The 20,000-nt window shown below is 36.0% G+C and overlaps 1 protein-coding gene across 2 annotated transcripts in view; it reads left to right on the forward strand.

The window, feature by feature from the left end:
* Positions 1-2,440: 2,440 nt before the first annotated feature.
* The window catches only part of LOC133657058 (bifunctional 3'-phosphoadenosine 5'-phosphosulfate synthase 2-like), a 52,617-nt gene continuing 35,057 nt past the window's right edge, over positions 2,441-20,000 (forward strand). The window contains exon 1 of one of the 2 annotated variants that reach the window (XM_062057951.1): positions 2,441-2,722. In XM_062057951.1, the coding sequence (XP_061913935.1) occupies positions 2,696-2,722 (27 nt within the window). In that variant the 5' untranslated portion in view covers positions 2,441-2,695. The remainder of the gene's footprint in view (positions 2,723-20,000) is intronic. The other variant, XM_062057950.1, reaches the window with a different exon arrangement.

Raw genomic sequence — 20,000 nt, forward strand, 5'->3', positions numbered from 1 at the left:
AAAAGTTTAATATTATAAATAAAGTTTTGGAAAATAAAAAAAGAGCGTCTGTTTTCTCAGTACTTGTATTATGATTTCCTTATCAAATTCCATCCATCCATTTTCTACCGCTTGTCCCTTTCGGGGTTGCGGGGGATGCTGGAGCCTATCTCAGCTGCATTCGGGCGGAAGGCGGGGTACACCCTGGACAAGTTGCCACCTCATCACAGGGAGTGTTATTATTTTAATTGTATTATTTTTCTGTAAATGTTTTTGTTTTTGTATTTGTTTATTATTAATATTATTATTATTATTTTGTCCCCCTCCCCCCCAAAAAAGTGTCTGTTTTCTCCGTACCTGTATTATGATTTCCCTATCAAATTAATCAATAAATATTATTTTAAAAAAATGTTGAATATTATAAATAAAGGTTTCGAAAAAAAAAAAAGTGTCTGTTTTCTCAGTACTTGTATTATGATTTCCTTATCAAATTCCATCCATCCATTTTCTACCGCTTGTCCCCTCCGGGGTCGCGGGGGGTGCTGGAGCCTATCTCAGCTGCATTCGGGCGGAAGGCGGGGTACACCCTGGACAAGTCGCTACCTCATCACAGGGAGTGTTATTATTTCAGTTTTATTATTTTTCTGTAAATATTTTTGTTTTTGTTTATTTTTATTTTTTTGTCGCCCCCCCCCCCCCCCCCCAAAAAAAAAAGTGTCTGTTTTCTCAGTACCTGTATTATGATTTCCCTATCAAATTAATAAATAAATATTATATTGAAAAAAAAGTTGAATATTATAAATAAAGTTTTGGAAAATAAAAAAAGAGTGTCTGTTTTCTCAGTACTTGTATTATGATTTCCTTATCAAATGAATAAATAAATATTATATACAAATTTTTTCCATCCATCCATCCATTTTTCTACCGCTTGTCCCTTTCGGGGTCGCGGGGGGATGCTGGAGCCTATCTCAGCTGCATTCGGGCGGAAGGCGGTGTACACCCTGGACAAGTCGCCTCCTCATTGCAGGGAGTGTTATTATTTTAATTGTATTATTTTTCTGTAAATGTTTTTGTATTTGTTTATTATTTTTTTGTATTTTTTTGTGTGTCCCCCCCCCAAAAAATGTGTCTGTTTTCTCTGTACTTTTATTATGATTTCCCTATCAAATGAATAAATAAATATTATATTTTAAAAAATGTTCCATCCATCCATCCATTTTCTACCGCTTGTCCCTTTCGGGGTCGCGGGGGGACGCTGGAGCCTATCTCAGCTGCATTCGGGCGGAAGGCGGGGTACACCCTGGACAAGTCGCCACCTAATCACAGGGAGTGTTATTATTTTAATGTTATTATTTTTCTGTAAATGTTTTTGTTTTTGTATTTGTATTTGTTTATTATTATTTTTGTCTGTCCCCAAAAAAAGGTCTGTTTTCTCAGTGCCTGTATTATGATTTCCCTATCAAATGAATAAATAAATATTATATATATATAAAAAAAAATTAAAATTGAATATTATAAATAAAGGTTTGGAAAATAAAAAAAGAGCGTCTGTTTTCTCAGTACTTGTATTATGATTTCCTTATCAAATGAATAAATAAATATTATATACACATTTTTTCCATCCATCCATCCATTTTTCTACCGCTTGTCCCTTTCAGGGTCGCGGGGGGATGCTGGAGCCTATCTCAGCTGCATTCGGGCGGAAGGCGGGGTACACCCTGGACAAGTCGCCTCCTCATTGCAGGGAGTGTTATTATTTTAATTGTATTATTTTTCTGTAGATGTTTTTGTATTTGTTTATTTTTATTTTTTATTTTTTTGTGTCCCCCCCAAAAAAAAAAATTGTCTGTTTTCTTTGTACTTTTATTATGATTTCCCTATCAAATGAATAAATAAATATTATATTCAAAAAAATGTTCCATCCATCCATCCATTTACTACCGCTTGTCCCTTTCGGGGTCGCGGGGGGATGCTGGAGCCTATCTCAGCTGCATTCGGGCGGAAGGCGGGGTACACCCTGGACAAGTCGCCATCTAATCACAGGGAGTGTTATTTTTCTAATGTTATTATTTTTCTGTAAATGTTTTTGTTTTTGTTTATTATTATTTTTGTCTGTCCCCCAAAAAAGTGTCTTTTTTCTCAGTGCCTGTATTATGATTTCCTTATCAAATGAATAAATAAATATTATATAACATTTTTTTGGAATATTATAAATATAGGTTTTGAAAATTTAAAAAAATTAAAAATAAAAATAAAAAGTTTCGCTATGCTGAAGTTAAGCTAGCTTAGCTCACTTGGAGGTTATATCTTGGGGCGGCGAAAATTAAATAGTTTTTTAACAATAATAGTCACTTCGGGGTAAAAAAAAAAAAGACACTATTCTCTATCGTGTGGTGGAAAAGGGCGTAAAAAGGGAGCGTACTCACTCGGAGGACACTACCCGACTTGTCCGGAGGTTGGGCCGGTAGTGGGAAGCTCCGGCGTGGGGCTAACTAAGTGTGATGTGTGGGTGAGGAGGAGGAGGAAGGCGGGAGGAGGTTGGGCCAGCCAGCGGAATGCTACGTGTCTTGAAAGAGCTTTTTAAAGCACCCCCTCCTCCTTGTCATCGTCTTCCGTCACTGGAGCCAACTCAAAGTTTGGTCGACGTTCCGAGCGGAGCACCTCCATCGAGCGAGCCCGGTGTCCTACAGCCTGTCGGCGGGTCGCCTTCGTGGAAATGTCCGGAGTGAAGAAGCCTCGCACGGTAAGAGAGTCGGCCGAGTTGACGTTCGGTTTTCCAGCAAAAACTCACTTCCAGTTGTTTTTTTTAAACTATTACTATTATTTTTTAAATATCATTAACTTTCTCAAAATGATATTTTTTGTCCACAACCGATAGCAGGTCACTTCATTAGGTACACCTACAAAACGTCGTTTTTCCGACAACTGTTATTTCTTCTGCAGGTCACTTCATTAGGTACACCTACAAAACGTCGTTTTTCCGACAACTGTTATTTCTTCTGCAGGTCACTTCATTAGGTACATCTACAAAACGTCGTTTTTCCGACAACTGTTATTTGTTGTGCAGGTCACTTCATTAGGTACACCTACAAAACGTCGTTTTTACCCCACAACAGTGTTATTTGTTGTGCAGGTCACTTCATTAGGTACACCGGCAGAACGTCGTTTTTCCCCACAACAGTGTTATTTGTTGTGCAGGTCACTTCATTAGGTACACCGGCAGAACGTCGTTTTTACCCACAACAGTGTTATTTGTTGTGCAGGTCACTTCATTAGGTACACCTACAAAACGTCGTTTTTCCGACAACTGTTATTTGTTGTGCAGGTCACTTCATTAGGTACACCTACAAAACGTCGTTTTCCTCCCCACAACAGTGTTATTTGTTGTGCAGGTCACTTCATTGGGTACACCTACAAAACGTCGTTTTTACCCCACAACAGTGTTATTTGTTGTGCAGGTCACTTCATTAGGTACACCTACAAAACGTCGTTTTTACCCCACAACAGTGTTATTTGTTGTGCAGGTCACTTCATTAGGTACACCTACAAAACGTCGTTTTTCCGACAACTGTTATTTGTTGTGCAGGTCACTTCATTAGGTACACCTACAAAACGTCGTTTTCCTCCCCACAACAGTGTTATTTGTTGTGCAGGTCACTTCATTGGGTACACCTACAAAACGTCGTTTTTACCCCACAACAGTGTTATTTGTTGTGCAGGTCACTTCATTAGGTACACCGGCAGAACGTCGTTTTTACCCACAACAGTGTTATTTGTTGTGCAGGTCACTTCATTAGGTACACCTACAAAACGTCGTTTTTCCGACAACTGTTATTTGTTGTGCAGGTCACTTCATTAGGTACACCTACAAAACGTCGTTTTCCTCCCCACAACAGTGTTATTTGTTGTGCAGGTCACTTCATTAGGTACATCTACAAAACGTCGTTTTCCCCCCACAACAGTGTTATTTGTTGTGCAGGTCACTTCATTGGGTACACCTACAAAACGTCGTTTTTACCCCACAACAGTGTTATTTGTTGTGCAGGTCACTTCATTAGGTACACCTACAAAACGTCGTTTCCCCCCCACAACAGTGTTATTTGTTGTGCAGGTCACTTCATTAGGTACACCGGCAGAACGTCGTTTTTACCCACAACAGTGTTATTTGTTGTGCAGGTCACTTCATTAGGTACACCTACAAAACGTCGTTTTTACCCCACAACAGTGTTATTTGTTGTGCAGGTCACTTCATTAGGTACACCTACAAAACGTCGTTTTTACCCCACAACAGTGTTATTTGTTGTGCAGGTCACTTCATTAGGTACACCGGCAGAACGTCGTTTTTCCCCACAACAGTGTTATTTGTTGTGCAGGTCACTTCATTAGGTACACCGGCAGAACGTCGTTTTTACCCACAACAGTGTTATTTGTTGTGCAGGTCACTTCATTAGGTACACCTACAAAACGTCGTTTTTCCGACAACTGTTATTTGTTGTGCAGGTCACTTCATTAGGTACACCTACAAAACGTCGTTTTCCTCCCCACAACAGTGTTATTTGTTGTGCAGGTCACTTCATTAGGTACATCTACAAAACGTCGTTTTCCCCCCACAACAGTGTTATTTGTTGTGCAGGTCACTTCATTAGGTACACCGGCAGAACGTCGTTTTTCCCCACAACAGTGTTATTTGTTGTGCAGGTCACTTCATTGGGTACACCTACAAAACGTCGTTTTTACCCCACAACAGTGTTATTTGTTGTGCAGGTCACTTCATTAGGTACACCTACAAAACGTCGTTTCCCCCCCACAACAGTGTTATTTGTTGTGCAGGTCACTTCATTAGGTACACCGGCAGAACGTCGTTTTTACCCACAACAGTGTTATTTGTTGTGCAGGTCACTTCATTAGGTACACCTACAAAACGTCGTTTTTACCCCACAACAGTGTTATTTGTTGTGCAGGTCACTTCATTAGGTACACCTACAAAACGTCGTTTTTCCCCACAACAGTGTTATTTGTTGTGCAGGTCACTTCATTAGGTACACCTACAAAACGTCGTTTTTCCCCACAACAGTGTTATTTGTTGTGCAGGTCACTTCATTAGGTACACATACAAAACATAGTTTTTCCCCACAACAGTGTTACTTATTGTGTTGGCGGTGATGTGTACCGAATAACCGGCTAAAAATGAATAAGGCGACCACATTATCAGTGCGAAGAACCGTTCTACAACAGTTTTTACTTTAAATCAAGTGCATTGTGTATATTATATATATATATATATATACACACTATACACCAGGGGTCACCAACGCGGTGCCCGCGGGCACCAGGTAGCCCGTAAGGACCAGATGAGTAGCCCGCTGGCCTGTTCTAAAAATAGCTCAAATAGCAGCACTTACCAGTGAGCTGCCTCTATTTTTTAAATTGTATTTATTTACTAGCAAGCTGGTCTCGCTTTGCTCGACATTTTTAATTCTAAGAGAGACAAAACTCAAATAGAATTTGAAAATCCAAGAAAATATTTTAAAGACTTGGTCTTCACTTGTTTAAATAAATTCATTAATTTTTTTACTTTGCTTCTTATAACTTTCAGGAAGACAATTTTAGAGAAAAAATACAACCTTAAAAATGATTTTAGGATTTTTAAACACATATACCTTTTTACCTTTTAAATTCCTTCCTCTTCTTTCCTGACAATTTAAATCAATGATCAAGTAAATTTATTTTTTTATTGTAAAGAATAATAAATACATTTTAATTTAATTCTTCATTTTAGCTTCTGTTTTTTCGACGAAGAATATTTGTGAAATATTTCTTCAAACTTATTATGATTAAAGTTCAAAAAAATTATTCTGGCAAATCTAGAAAATCCGTAGAATCAAATTTAAATCTTATTTCAAAGTATTTTGAATTTCTTATAAAAATTTTGTTCTGGAAAATCTAGAAGAAATAATGATTTGTCTTTGTTAGAAATATAGCTTGGTCCAATTTGTTATATATTCTAACAAAGTGCAGATTGGATTTTAACCTATTTAAAACATGTCATCAAAATTCTAAAATTAATCTTAATCAGGAAAAATTACTAATGATGTTCCATAAATTATTTTTTAAATTTTTTTTAAAAAGATTCGAATTAGCTAGTTTTTCTCTTCTTTTTTTCGGTTGAATTTTGAATTTTAAAGAGTCGAAATTGAAGATAAACTATGTTTCAAAATTTAATTGTCATTTTTTTTCGTGTTTTCTCCTCTTTTAAACCGTTCAATTAAGTGTTAATATCATTAATTATTAATAATAACATAGAGTTAAAGGTAAATTGAGCAAATTGGCTATTTCTGGCAATTTATTTAGGTGTGTATCAAACTGGTAGCCCTTCGCATTAATCACTACCCAAGAAGTAGCTCTTGCTTTCAAAAAGGTTGCTGACCCCTGATATACACTATATTGCCAAAAGTGTTGACTGCCTTGACTCACATATGAACTTGAAGTGCCATCCCATTCCTAACCCATGAGGGTCAATACGATGTGGGTCCACCTTTTGCAGCTATTACAGCTTAATAATAAAAATAATAATAGATTTTATTTGTAAAAAGCACTTTACATTGAGTAAACAACCTCAAAGTGCTACAGTGTATTAAAAAGATAAATAAAAAGATAATAACAAATAAATAAAAATAAAAACTAGAACAGCCAAATAGCTAAAGCTAGTATGCATATAGCTAAAGAAAGGCTTTTTAAAAAAAAGAAGGGTGTGGTGCTCTCAGGTGGTCAGGGAGAGCGTTCCACAGACTTCTGGGAAGGCTGTCCACAAGGTTGCGGAGTGTGTTTATAGGAATTTTTGACCATTTTTCCAAAAGCGCATTGGTGAGGTCACATACGGATGTTGGTGGAGAAGGCCTGGCTCTCAGTCTCCGTTCTAATTCATCCCAAAGGTGTTCTATCGGGTTCAGGTCAGGACTCTGTGCAGGCCAGTCAAGTTCATCCACACCAGACTCTGTCATCCATGTGCTTATGAACCTTGCTTTGTGCACTGGTGCACAGTCATGTTGGAAGAGGAAGGGGCCCGCTCCAAACTGTTCCCACAAGGTTGGGAGCATGGATTTGTTCAAAATGTTTTGCTATCCTGGAGCATTTCAAAGTTCCTTTCACTGGAACTAAGGGGCCAAGCCCAACTCCTGGAAAAACAACCCCACACCATGATTCCTCCTTCACCAAATGTCACACTCGGCCATATATATATATATATATATATATATATATATATATATATATATATATATATATATATATATATATATATATATATATATATATATATATATATATATATATATATTTGGGGTCACCCAAGCAATTTTGTTGAATAGCCTTCATTTCTAAGAACAAGAATAGACTGTGGAGTTTCAGATGAAAGTTGTTTTTTTCTGGCCATTTTGAGCGTTTAATTGACCCCACAAATGTGATGCTCCAGAAACTCAATCTGCTCAAAGGTTAGAAAAAAAGTTAGAAAAAAAAATGTATATATTTTGATGGTTTTGCAAATGAAAAAAGGTTGATTTTTTTGAGTGTGCGGCCCTCAGTGGCAAAATTTGCAAGCCGGGGGGTTCTGCAACCTGCGGCTCTTTAGCGCCGCCCTAGTGGCTCTTTCAAAATGTATTAAAATAGAACAACATGACACAAACCTCCCTAATTGTTAGAAACCCCACTGTTTATATTAAACATGCTTCAGTGATTAGGGAGTATTTGGCGGGCGCCGCTTTGTCCTACTAATTTTGGCGGTCCTTGAACTCGCCGTAGTTTGTTAACATGTACAACTTTCTCCGACGCTGCCACAGAAAGACGTGTCTAAGGCATACTTGCCAACCCTCCCGTTTTTAGCGGGAGAATCCCGGTATTCAGCGCCTCTCCCGACAACCTCCCGGCAGAGATTTTCTCCTGACAAACTCCCGGTATTCAGCCGGAGCTGGAGGCCACGCCCCCTCCAGCTCAATGCGGACCTGAGACTGAGTGGGGACAGCCTGTTCTCACGTCCGCTTTCCCACAATAGAGGCTTTGCCTGCCCAATGAACGGAGAAGTTAAACAGGACAATACTGCCATCTAATGGATAGCCAACGGAAGACTGAAATTCAAGTATTTTTGTATTTTTTTTTGTATGTAAACAAAATAAAGATATATATATATATATATATATATATATATATATATATATATATATATATATATATATATATATGAAATACTCGAGTTGGTGAAATCTAGCTGTAAATAACCCCGCCCCCAACCACGCCCCCGACCCAGCCCCCCCACCCCACCCCCACCCCCTACCCCACACCTCCCGATATTGGAGGTCTCAAGGTTGGCAAGTGTGGTCTAAGGCCACCCCTTATTTGTCTCACTTTGTCCACCAAACATTTTATACTGTGCGTGAATGCACAAAGGTGAGCTTTGTTGACGTCAGTGACTTGTGTGGAGTGCTAATCAGGCATATTTGGTCACTGCATGACCGCAAGCTAATCGATGCTAACATGCTATTTCGGCTAGCTTTGTGTACGTATTGCATCATTATGCCTCACTTGTAGGTATGTTTGAGCTCATTTCATTTCCTTTACTTGTGTCCTGTGTGTATTTAATTGTACAACACTGAAAACACAATATAAAATGAATTAAACGACAACCTTTGTAATAATATGGAGTCGCAGTCAAATATACAGTACAGTTTAAAAAAAAATATTAAAAAAAATAAATAAATAAATAAATAAAATTAAAAATTTATATATATATACAGTACAGTGATCCTACCAAAATAAAATACGCGACCTACAGTAAGTGCGTTCAAATTCTAACTTTGCACCGCACTTCCAGGTGTGCTGTGGAGCGAACCTTGACACTGAATGGGCTGGTTGTCACAGCCATGAATTCATGTCAATATGTCCTATTCATAAGGTGTGTGGAGGAGAAAGAAGCCAGTGTGAACGTGAACACACCCCCCGACACTGGGCTGGTAACTCGGAGACATGGCTACACAAGTATATGATTGCAGTCAAATATCCGCCTGGTGAATACATCAATTATTAATATGCATAAAATGGTATTCAAAGGTCTTACGGACAAAAATGTCTGCAGCGATCATGCTGATTTAAAAAAAAAAAAATGCACATACTGTATTAGCGGCTTGTGCTGTGGGGTTTGGACCAAAAAAATACAGTAGAGGCCAAAAGTTTGGACACACCTTCTCATTCAATGCATGTTCTTGATTTCCATGACTATTTACATTGTAGATTGTCACTGAAGGCATCAAAACTATGAATGAACACATGTGGAGTTATGTACTTGACAAAAAAAGGTGAAATAACTGAAAACATGATTTAAATTCCAGTTTCTTCAAAATAGCCACCCTGTGGTCTGATTACTGCTTTGCACACTCCTGGCATTCTCTCCATGAGCTTCAAGAGGTAGTCACCTGAAATGGTTTTCACTTCACATGTGTGCTTGAAGCTCATGGAGAGAATGCAGAGAGTGTGCAAAGCAGTAGTCAGAGTCAAGGGTGGCTATTTTGAAGAAACTAGAATGTAAAACACTTTTTTTGTTAAGCACTAGGGGTGTGGGGAAAAATCGATTCGAATTCAAATCGCGATTCTCACGTTGTGCGATTCAGAATCGATTCTCATTTTAAAAAAATAGATTTTTTATTTTTATTTTTATTTATTTTTTTCAGTTATAATTTTATTTTTTTTAAATTAATCAATCCAACAAAACAATACACAGCAATACCATAACAATGCAATCCAATTCCAAAACCAATTATTTATTATTAATGCGAAGGGCTACCAGTTTGATACACACTTAAATAAATTGCCAGAAATAGCCAATTTGCTCAATTTACCTTTAACTCTATGTTATTATTAATAATTAATGATATTTACACTTAATTGAACGGTTTAAAAGAGGAGAAAACATGAAAAAAATGACAATTAATAGTTTATCTTCAATTTCGACTCTTTAAAATTCAAAATTCAACCGAAAAAAAAAGGAGAAAAACTTGAAAAAAGAATTTATGGAACATCATTAGTAATTTTTCCTGATTAAGATTAATTTTTGAATTTAAATTTTTTAAATAGGTTAAAATCCAATCTACACTTTGTTAGAATATATAACAAATTGGACCAAGCTATATTTCAGCCCTTTGAGACACTTGTGATTTAGGGCTATATAAATAAACATTGATTGATTGATTGATTGATTGATTCCAACAAAGACAAATCATTATTTCTTCTAGATTTTCCAGAACAATAATTTAAAAATAAATTCAAAAGACTTTGAAATAAGATTTAAATTTGATTCTACAGATTTTCTAGATTTGCCAGGTGCAAATTTTTTTGAATTTTAATCATAATAAGTTTGAAGAAATATTTCACAAATATTCTTCGTCGAAAAAACAGAAGCTAAAATGAAGAATTAAATTTAAATGTATTTATTATTCTTTACAATAAAAAAATAAAAATTTACTTGAACATTAATTTAAATTGTCAGGAAAGAAGAGGAAGGAATTTAAAAGGTAAAAAGGTATATGTGTTTAAAAATCCTAAAATCATTTTTAAGGTTGTATTTTTTCTCTAAAATTGTCTTTCTGAAAGTTATAAGAAGCAAAGTAAAAAAATAAATGAATTTATTTAAACAAGTGAAGACCAAGTCTTTAAAATATTTTCTTGGATTTTCAAATTCTATTTGAGTTTTGTCTCTCTTAGAATTAAAAATGTCGGGCAAAGCGAGACCAGCTTGCTAGTAAATAAATAAAATGTAAAAAATAGAGGCAGCTCACTGGTAAGTGCTGCTATTTGAGCTATTTTTAGAACAGGCCAGCGGGCTACTCATCTGGTCCTTACGGGCTACCTGGTGCCCGCGGGCACCGCGTTGGTGACCCCTGGTATAGAGAATCCCTTTGAATCGGGAAAATATTGTTTTTGAATCGAATCGTGACCCCAAGAATCGATATTGAATGGAATCGTGGGACACCCAAAGATTGGCAGCCCTACTAAGTACATAACTCCACATGTGTTCATTCATAGTGTTGATGCCTTCAGTGACAATCTACAATGCGTGGAAATAATACGTGGAAATAAAGTACCTTATCTTTTCTTTATAAATGTATTACAAAAATAAATGTACTGCATACAATTAGATATATTTACACTTTAACCATCTCTAATAACACGACTAAATATGATATTGTCATACATTTCAAAACAATGTTATTGTTCAAATAAAGATAGATACTTAAATATCTGCTTGACTTATGATTTCAAAGCAAGTCATCCAACACACTGTTCATGTAATAATGTTTACAGTAAACTCCACTTTCAATATAGAGGGATTATACACTGGAAAACACAACAACCGTAGATTTGACAGTATAAAAAACTTGCATGGATTTTTACGTTTTTCCATTCCATTTAATTTAATTCCATGTATTTTTACATTTTATATGATGTAAAAAAAAACGCAAATAAAGCTAGTGCTTTATTCAAAAGGCCAAAAGTTGGGACACACCTCCTCATTCAATGCCTTTTCTTTATTTCCATGACTATTTACATTGTAGATAGTCACATCAAAACTATGACTGAACACATGTGGAGTTATGTAATTCACCCAAAAAAAAGTGACATAACTGAAAACATGTTTTGTATTCTAGTTTCTTCAAAATAGCCACCCTTTGCTCTGATTACGGCTTTGCACACTCTTGGCATTCTCTTGATGAAGGGAAAAACATTTCAGGCGACTACCTCTTGAAGCTCATCAAGGGAATGCCAAAAGTGTGGGAAAAAGTAATCAGAGCAAAGGGTGGCTACTTTGAAGAAAGTAGAAAATATAAACATGTAATGTAATATGTACAATATACACACTGCAAGTATATATATAATGTAGTAACAGACACCTTCATAACAATATGTAATATGTACAATATACACACTGCAAGTATATATATAATGTAGTAACAGACACCTTCATAACAATATGTAATATGTACAATATACACACTGCAAGTATATATATAATGTAGTAACAGACACCTTCATAACAATATGTAATATGTACAATATACAGACTGAAAGTATATATATAATGTAGTAACAGACACCTTCATAACAATATGTGTAATATGTACAATATACACACTGCAAGTATATATATAATGTAGTAATAGACACCTTCATAACAATATGTAATATGTACAATATACACACTGCAAGTATATATATCATGTAGTAACAGACACCTTCATAACAATATGTAATATGTACAATATACACACTGCAAGTATATATATAATGTAGTAACAGACACCTTCATAACAATATGTAAAATGTACAATATACACACTGCAAGTATATATATAATGTAGTAACAGACACCTTCATAACAATATGTAATATGTACAATATACACACTGCAAGTATATATATAATGTAGTAACAGACACCTTCATAACAATATGTAATATGTACAATATACACACTGCAAGTATATATATAATGTAGTAACAGACACCTTCATAACAATATGTAATATGTACAATATACACACTGCAAGTATATATATATAATGTAGTAACAGACACCTTCATAACAATATGTAATATGTACAATATACACACTGCAAGTATATATATAATGTAGTAACAGACACCTTCATAACAATATGTAAAATGTACAATATACACACTGCAAGTATATATATAATGTAGTAACAGACACCTTCATAACAATATGTAATATGTACAATATACACACTGCAAGTATATATGTAATGTAGTAACAGACACCTTCATAACAATATGTAATATGTACAATATACACACTGCAAGTATATATATAATGTAGTAACAGACACCTTCATAACAATATGTAATATGTACAATATACACACTGCAAGTATATATATAATGTAGTAACAGACACCTTCATAACAATATGTAATATGTACAATATACACACTGCAAGTATATATATAATGTAGTAACAGACACCTTCATAACAATATGTAAAATGTACAATATACACACTGCAAGTATATATATAATGTAGTAACAGACACCTTCATAACAATATGTAATATGTACAATATACACACTGCAAGTATATATATAATGTAGTAACAGACACCTTCATAACAATATGTAATATGTACAATATACACACTGCAAGTATATATATCATGTAGTAACAGACACCTTCATAACAATATGTAATATGTACAATATACACACTGCAAGTATATATATAATGTAGTAACAGACACCTTCATAACAATATGTAATATGTACAATATACACACTGCAAGTATATATATAATGTAGTAACAGACACCTTCATAACAATATGTAATGTGTACAATATACACACTGCAAGTATATATATAATGTAGTAACAGACACCTTCATAACAATATGTAATATGTACAATATACACACTGCAAGTATATATATAATGTAGTAACAGACACCTTCATAACAATATGTAAAATGTACAATATACACACTGCAAGTATATATATAATGTAGTAACAGACACCTTCATAACAATATGTAATATGTACAATATACACACTGCAAGTATATATATAATGTAGTAACAGACACCTTCATAACAATATGTAATATGTACAATATACACACTGCAAGTATATATATAATGTAGTAACAGACACCTTCATAACAATATGTAATATGTACAATATACACACTGCAAGTATATATATAATGTAGTAACAGACACCTTCATAACAATATGTAATATGTACAATATACACACTGCAAGTATATATATAATGTAGTAACAGACACCTTCATAACAATATGTAATATGTACAATATACACACTGCAAGTATATATATAATGTAGTAACAGACACCTTCATAACAATATGTAATATGTACAATATACACACTGCAAGTATATATATAATGTAGTAACAGACACCTTCATAACAATATGTAATATGTACAATATACACACTGCAAGTATATATATAATGTAGTAACAGACACCTTCACAACAATAGCCAGCATTGCATTCTCTCCATGAGCTTTAAACACATCTGTGAAGTGAAAACCATTTCAGTTGACTACCTCTTGAAGCTCATGGAGAGAATGCCAAGAGTGTGCAAAGCAGTAATCAGAGCAAATAGTGGCTATTTTGAAGGAATTAGAATATAAAACATGTTTTCAGTTACTTCACCTTTGTTTGTGAAGTACATAACTCCACATGTGTTCATTCATAGTTGTGATGTGACAATCTACAATGTAAATAGTCCTGGAAATAAAGACAAGTTATTGAGTGAGAAGGTGTGTCCAAAGTGCCACACTTTCCACTACTGACAGTGCTGGGGTGATGAAGAGGCTACACAGAGCACCACAGTCAGGGCTTTATAGGACAGTAGCGGACATTTACAGGGTGCGGGAATGCTGGGTAAGGAGTGCGTGCAAGAGGGCGACGTGTGGACACCAACGCTGCCACATCACGGCCTGGAGCACACTGGACACATTGTACAGTCGGTCTACACCCTCCCTCCCCTCCCCTCCACGCCGCCATTCCTTCCACCTCCTCCCTCCCCTCCCCTCCGCCATTCCTTCCACCTCCTCCCTCCCCTCCGCTCCACGCCGCCATTCCTTCCACCTCCTCCCTCCCGCCGGTCAATACGGCTCCTTTCATGAAGCATCCCGCTGCCCAACATCCTCACTTTGGACCTGCAACCCGATCCGTGCGAGGAGGTGTCGTCTCAAGCGTGGGACTTTTTTTTTGCGTCCAAATCAAAGATAGATAAAAAAAAAAAGAAATAATAAATAATACAAAATTTTATTTTATTGTTGAAAATGTTTTCTTAATTTTCCCCCAAAAATTTTGGGTTGCTATTTTTTTGCTCGCAAATTTTATTTATTTATTTGGTTGCGTAAAACGACAAGTAGATGTTACGTGTGTACAGGGGAAGAAGACGACAAAGACAGCAGGGACGTCGTTTTAGCTCTATATTTATTATTCAACTATATTTATTATTCAACACTAAATATCAGGAGTCAGCAACCTTTTTGAAAGCAAGAGCTACTTCTTGGGTAGTGATTAATGCGAAGGGCTACCAGTTTGATACACACTTCAATAAATTGCCAGAAATAGCCAATTTGCTCAATTTACCTTTAACTCTATGTTATTATTAATAATTAATGATATTTACACTTAATTGAACGGTTTAAAAGAGGAGAAAACACGAAAAAAAATGACAATTACATTTTGAAACATAGTTTATCTTCAATTTCGACTCTTTAAAATTCAAAATTCAACCAAAAAAAAGAGAAAAACTAGCCAGTTCGAATCTTTTTGAAAAAATTCAAAAAATAATTTATGGAACATCATTAGTAATTTTTCCTGATTAAGATTAATTTTAGAATTTGGATGACATGTTTTAAATAGGTTAAAATCCAATCTGCACTTTGTTAGAATATATAACAAATTGGACCAAGCTATATTTCTAACAAAGACAAATCATTATTTCTTCTAGATTTTCCAGAACAAAATTTTTGAAAGAAATTCAAAAGACTTTGAAATAAGACTTAAATTTGATTCTACAGATTTTCTAGATTTGCCAGAATATTTTTTTTAATTTTAATCATAATAAGTTTGAAGAAATATTTCACAAATATTCTTTGTCGAAAAAACAGAAGCTAAAATGAAGAATTAAATTAAAATGTATTTATTATTCTTTACAGTAAAAAAAATAAAAAATTACTTGAACATTGATTTAAATTGTCAGGAAAGAAGAGGAAGGAATTTAAAAGGTTAAAAGGTATATGTGTTTAAAAATCCTAAAATCATTTTTAAGGTTGTATTTTTTCTCTAAAATTGTCTTTCTGAAAGTTATAAGAAGCAAAGTAAAAAAAAATAAGCGAAGACCAAGTCTTTAAAATATTTTCTTGGATTTTCAAATTCTATTTGAGTTTTGTCTCTCTTACAATTAAAAATGTCGGGCAAAGCGAGACCAGCTTGCTAGTAAATAAATACAATTTAAAAAATAGAGGCAGCTCACTGGTAAGTGCTGCTATTTGAGCTATTTTTAGAACAGGCCAGCGGGCTACTCATCTGGTCCTTACGGGCTACTTGGTGCCCGCGGGCACCGCGTTGGTGACCCCTGATCTATATAAACAAGGGAATGGAGTGGGAATAATCCAGAATATGTGTGGTGTGCGACTATGTGTGGAAATTAACTGTAGTGTGTTCCCAGTAGTGTTGAGCGAGAGGCGCAAGTCCAAGAGGGGCAAGGCTGGCTTGTCTGTGAGCAGGCAGGAAGTCGGGGGGGGAAAGAGAGAGGCGTCAAAGTCCAAGTCCAGGCGGGAGGTTGAGATCCAAAAGGGACAGTTAGAGAACCAGAGGGAATACGGGGAGACGAGACACACAGCTCGTAATGCGGGAGCGGAGGAATGCTGCGGGAAGACGACAAGGGGGACACGAGACCAATCGACTTGGAGGGGGAGAAACACAAAGAGAGAGTATGCATATCAATCAATCAATGTTTATTTATATAGCCCTCAATCACGAGTGTCTCAAAGGGCTGCACAAGTCACAACGACATCCTCGGATCCCACATCAGGGCAAGGAAAAACTCAACCCAATGGGACAATGAGGAACCTGGGCGACTGGTGCAATGGACGTCGAGTGGATCCAGCATAATATTGTGAGAGTCCAGTCCATAGTGGATCTAACATAATAGTGTGAGAGTCCAGTCCATAGTGGATCTAACATAATAGTGTGAGAGTCCAGTCCATAGTGGATCTAACATAATAGTGTGAGAGTCCAGTTCATAGTGGATCTAACATAATAGTGTGAGAGTCCAGTCCATAGTGGATCTAACATAATAGTGAGAGTCCAGTCCATAGTGGATCTAACATAATAGTGAGAGTCCAGTCCATAGTGGATCTAACATAATAGTGAGAGTCCAGTCCATAGTGGATCTAACATAATAGTGTGAGAGTCCAGTCCATAGTGGATATAACATAATAGTGAGAGTCCAGTCCATAGTGGATCTAACATAATAGTGTGAGAGTCCAGTCCATAGTGGATCTAACATAATAGTGAGAGTCCAGTCCATAGTGGATCTAACATAATAGTGTGAGAGTCCAGTCCATAGTGGATCTAACATAATAGTGAGAGTCCAGTCCATAGTGGATCTAACATAATAGTGTGAGAGTCCAGTCCATAGTGGATCTAACATAATAGTGTGAGAGTCCAGTCCATAGTGGATCTAACATAATAGTGAGAGTCCAGTCCATAGTGGATCTAACATAATAGTGTGAGAGTCCAGTCCATAGTGGATCTAACATAATAGTGAGAGTCCAGTCCATAGTGGATCTAACATAACAGTGAGAGTCCAGTCCATAGTGGATCTAACATAATAGTGAGAGTCCAGTCCATAGTGGATCTAACATAATAGTGTGAGAGTCCAGTCCATAGTGGATCTAACATAACAGTGTGACAGTCCAGTCCATAGTGGATCTAACATAATAGTGAGAGTCCAGTCCATAGTGGATCTAACATAATAGTGAGAGAACAGTCTATAGTGGATCTAACATAATAGTGTGAGAGTCCAGTCCATAGTGGATCTAACATAATAGTGTGAGAGTCCAGTCCATAGTGGATCTAACATAATAGTGTGAGAGTCCAGTCCATAGTGGATCTAACATAATAGTGTGAGAGTCCAGTCCATAGTGGATCTAACATAATAGTGAGAGTCCAGTCCATAGTGGATCTAACATAATAGTGAGAGTCCAGTCCATAGTGGATCTAACATAATATTGACAGTCCAGTCCATAGTGGATCTAACATAATAGTGAGAGTCCAGTCCATAGTGGATCTAATATAATATTGAGAGTCCAGTCCATAGTGGATCTAACATAATATTGACAGTCCAGTCCATAGTGGATCTAACATAATATTGAGAGTCCAGTCCATAGTGGGGCCAGCAAGAGACCATCCCGAGTGGAGACAGGTCAGCAGCACAGAGACGTCCCCAACCGATGCACAGATGAGTGGTCCACCCCGGGTCCCGACTTTGGACAGCCAGCGCTTCATCCGTGGCCACCGAACCTGTGCTCCCCCCCCCCCCACCCCCTCCCCGGTCGGTGGGGCGGGGTTTAGTAGTGGGGGGTGTATATTGTAGCGTCCCGGAAGAGTTAGTGCTGCAAGGGGTTCTGCGTATTTGTTCTGTTGTGTTACGGTGCGGATGTTCTCCCGAAATGTGTTTGTCATTCTTGTTTGGTGTGGGTTCACAGTGTGGCGCACATTTGTGACAGTGTTAAAGTTGTTTATATGGCCACCCTCAGTGTGACCTGTATGGCTGTTGACCAAGTATGCCTTGCATTCACTTGTGTGTGTGAAAAGTTGTACATATTATGTGACTGGGCCGGCACGCAAAGGCAGTGCCTTTTAAGGTTTATGGCGCTCTGTACTTCTCCCTACGGCCGTGTACACAGCGGCCTTTTCAAAAGTCATACATTTTACTTTTAGAAACCGATACCGATCATTTCCGATATTACATTTTAAAGCATTTATCGGACATCTCTAGTCATAACTTATTTATAACTCTATGGGACATTGTGACTTTTGGTATTAGTGTTCCTGAGAAAAAAAGGGACCCTACTGTACAAATACTAAATGTGGATATATCATTAATACACACGTACACATTGCCCCCCCCGCAGACACATTTTCTCTCTCAATGTGGCCCCCCGAGTCAAAATATATACACCCAGCTGTAGGTTGTGGTAAGTATTTGGTATGAGCAATGCAGCCTTGTGACAAGGTTCAGTTTGACTAAGCAGACGTGTCAAGCAGAAGTTATGATGATGTCACCAGTGCAGGAAAAAGCTGCAGTTTGAGACTTTGGATGAGTACTTTTTCCCCTTGAGTCATTGAAAACAGAATATCTTAAGAAGACGCACGATAAACCTCCAAGTTGTTGTAATTAAAGACTTTCCCCCCCCCCCCCCCCCCAATAGGAAATAATCAGTCACCGCGGTAATTAAACTTTTAAGTTGAAGGCATTTTTTTTTCCACAAAGGTGCCAAGTAGGACTATATTCCAGTATCTAGATCAGGGGTCAGCAACCTTTTTGAAAGCAAGAGCTACTTCTTGGGTAGTGATTAATGCGAAGGGCTACCAGTTTGATACACACTTCAATAAATTGCCAGAAATAGCCAATTTGCTCAATTTACCTTTAACTCTATGTTATTATTAATAATTAATGATATTTACACTTAATTGAACGGTTTAAAAGAGGAGAAAACACGGGAAAAAAATGACAATTAAATTTTGAAACATAGTTTATCTCCAATTTCGACTCTTTAAAATTCAAAATTCAACCCAAAAAAAGAAGAGAAAAACTAGCTACCTTGAATCTTTTTGAAAAAATTTAAAAAATAATTTATGGAATATCATTAGTAATTTTTCCTGATTAAGATTAATTTTAGAATTTTGATGACATGTTTTAAATAGGTTAAAATCCAATCTGCACTTTGTTAGATTATATAACAAATTGGACCAAGCTATATTTCTAACAAAGACAAATCATTATTTCTTCTAGATTTTCCATAACAAAAATTTTAAAAGAAATTCAAAAGACTTTGAAATAAGATTTACATTTGATTCTACAGATTTTCTAGATTTGCCAGAATAATTTTTTTGAATTTTAATCATAATAGGTTTAAAGAAATATTTCACAAATATTCTTCGTCGAAAAAACAGAAGCTAAAATGAAGAATTAAATTAAAATGTATTTATTATTCTTTACAATAAAAAATAAAAAAATTTACTTGAACATTGATTTAAATTGTCAGGAAAGAAGAGGAAGGAATTTAAAAGGTAAAAAGGTATATGTGTTTAAAAATCCTAAAATCATTTTTAAGGTTGGATTTTTTCCTCTAAAATTGTCTTTCTGAAAGTTATAAGAAGCAAAGTAAAAAAAATTAAAACATTTATTT

The sequence above is a fragment of the Entelurus aequoreus genome, linkage group LG09 (genome assembly GCF_033978785.1).
Source record: "Entelurus aequoreus isolate RoL-2023_Sb linkage group LG09, RoL_Eaeq_v1.1, whole genome shotgun sequence".
In the NCBI taxonomy this organism is placed as follows: Eukaryota; Metazoa; Chordata; class Actinopteri; order Syngnathiformes; family Syngnathidae; genus Entelurus; species Entelurus aequoreus.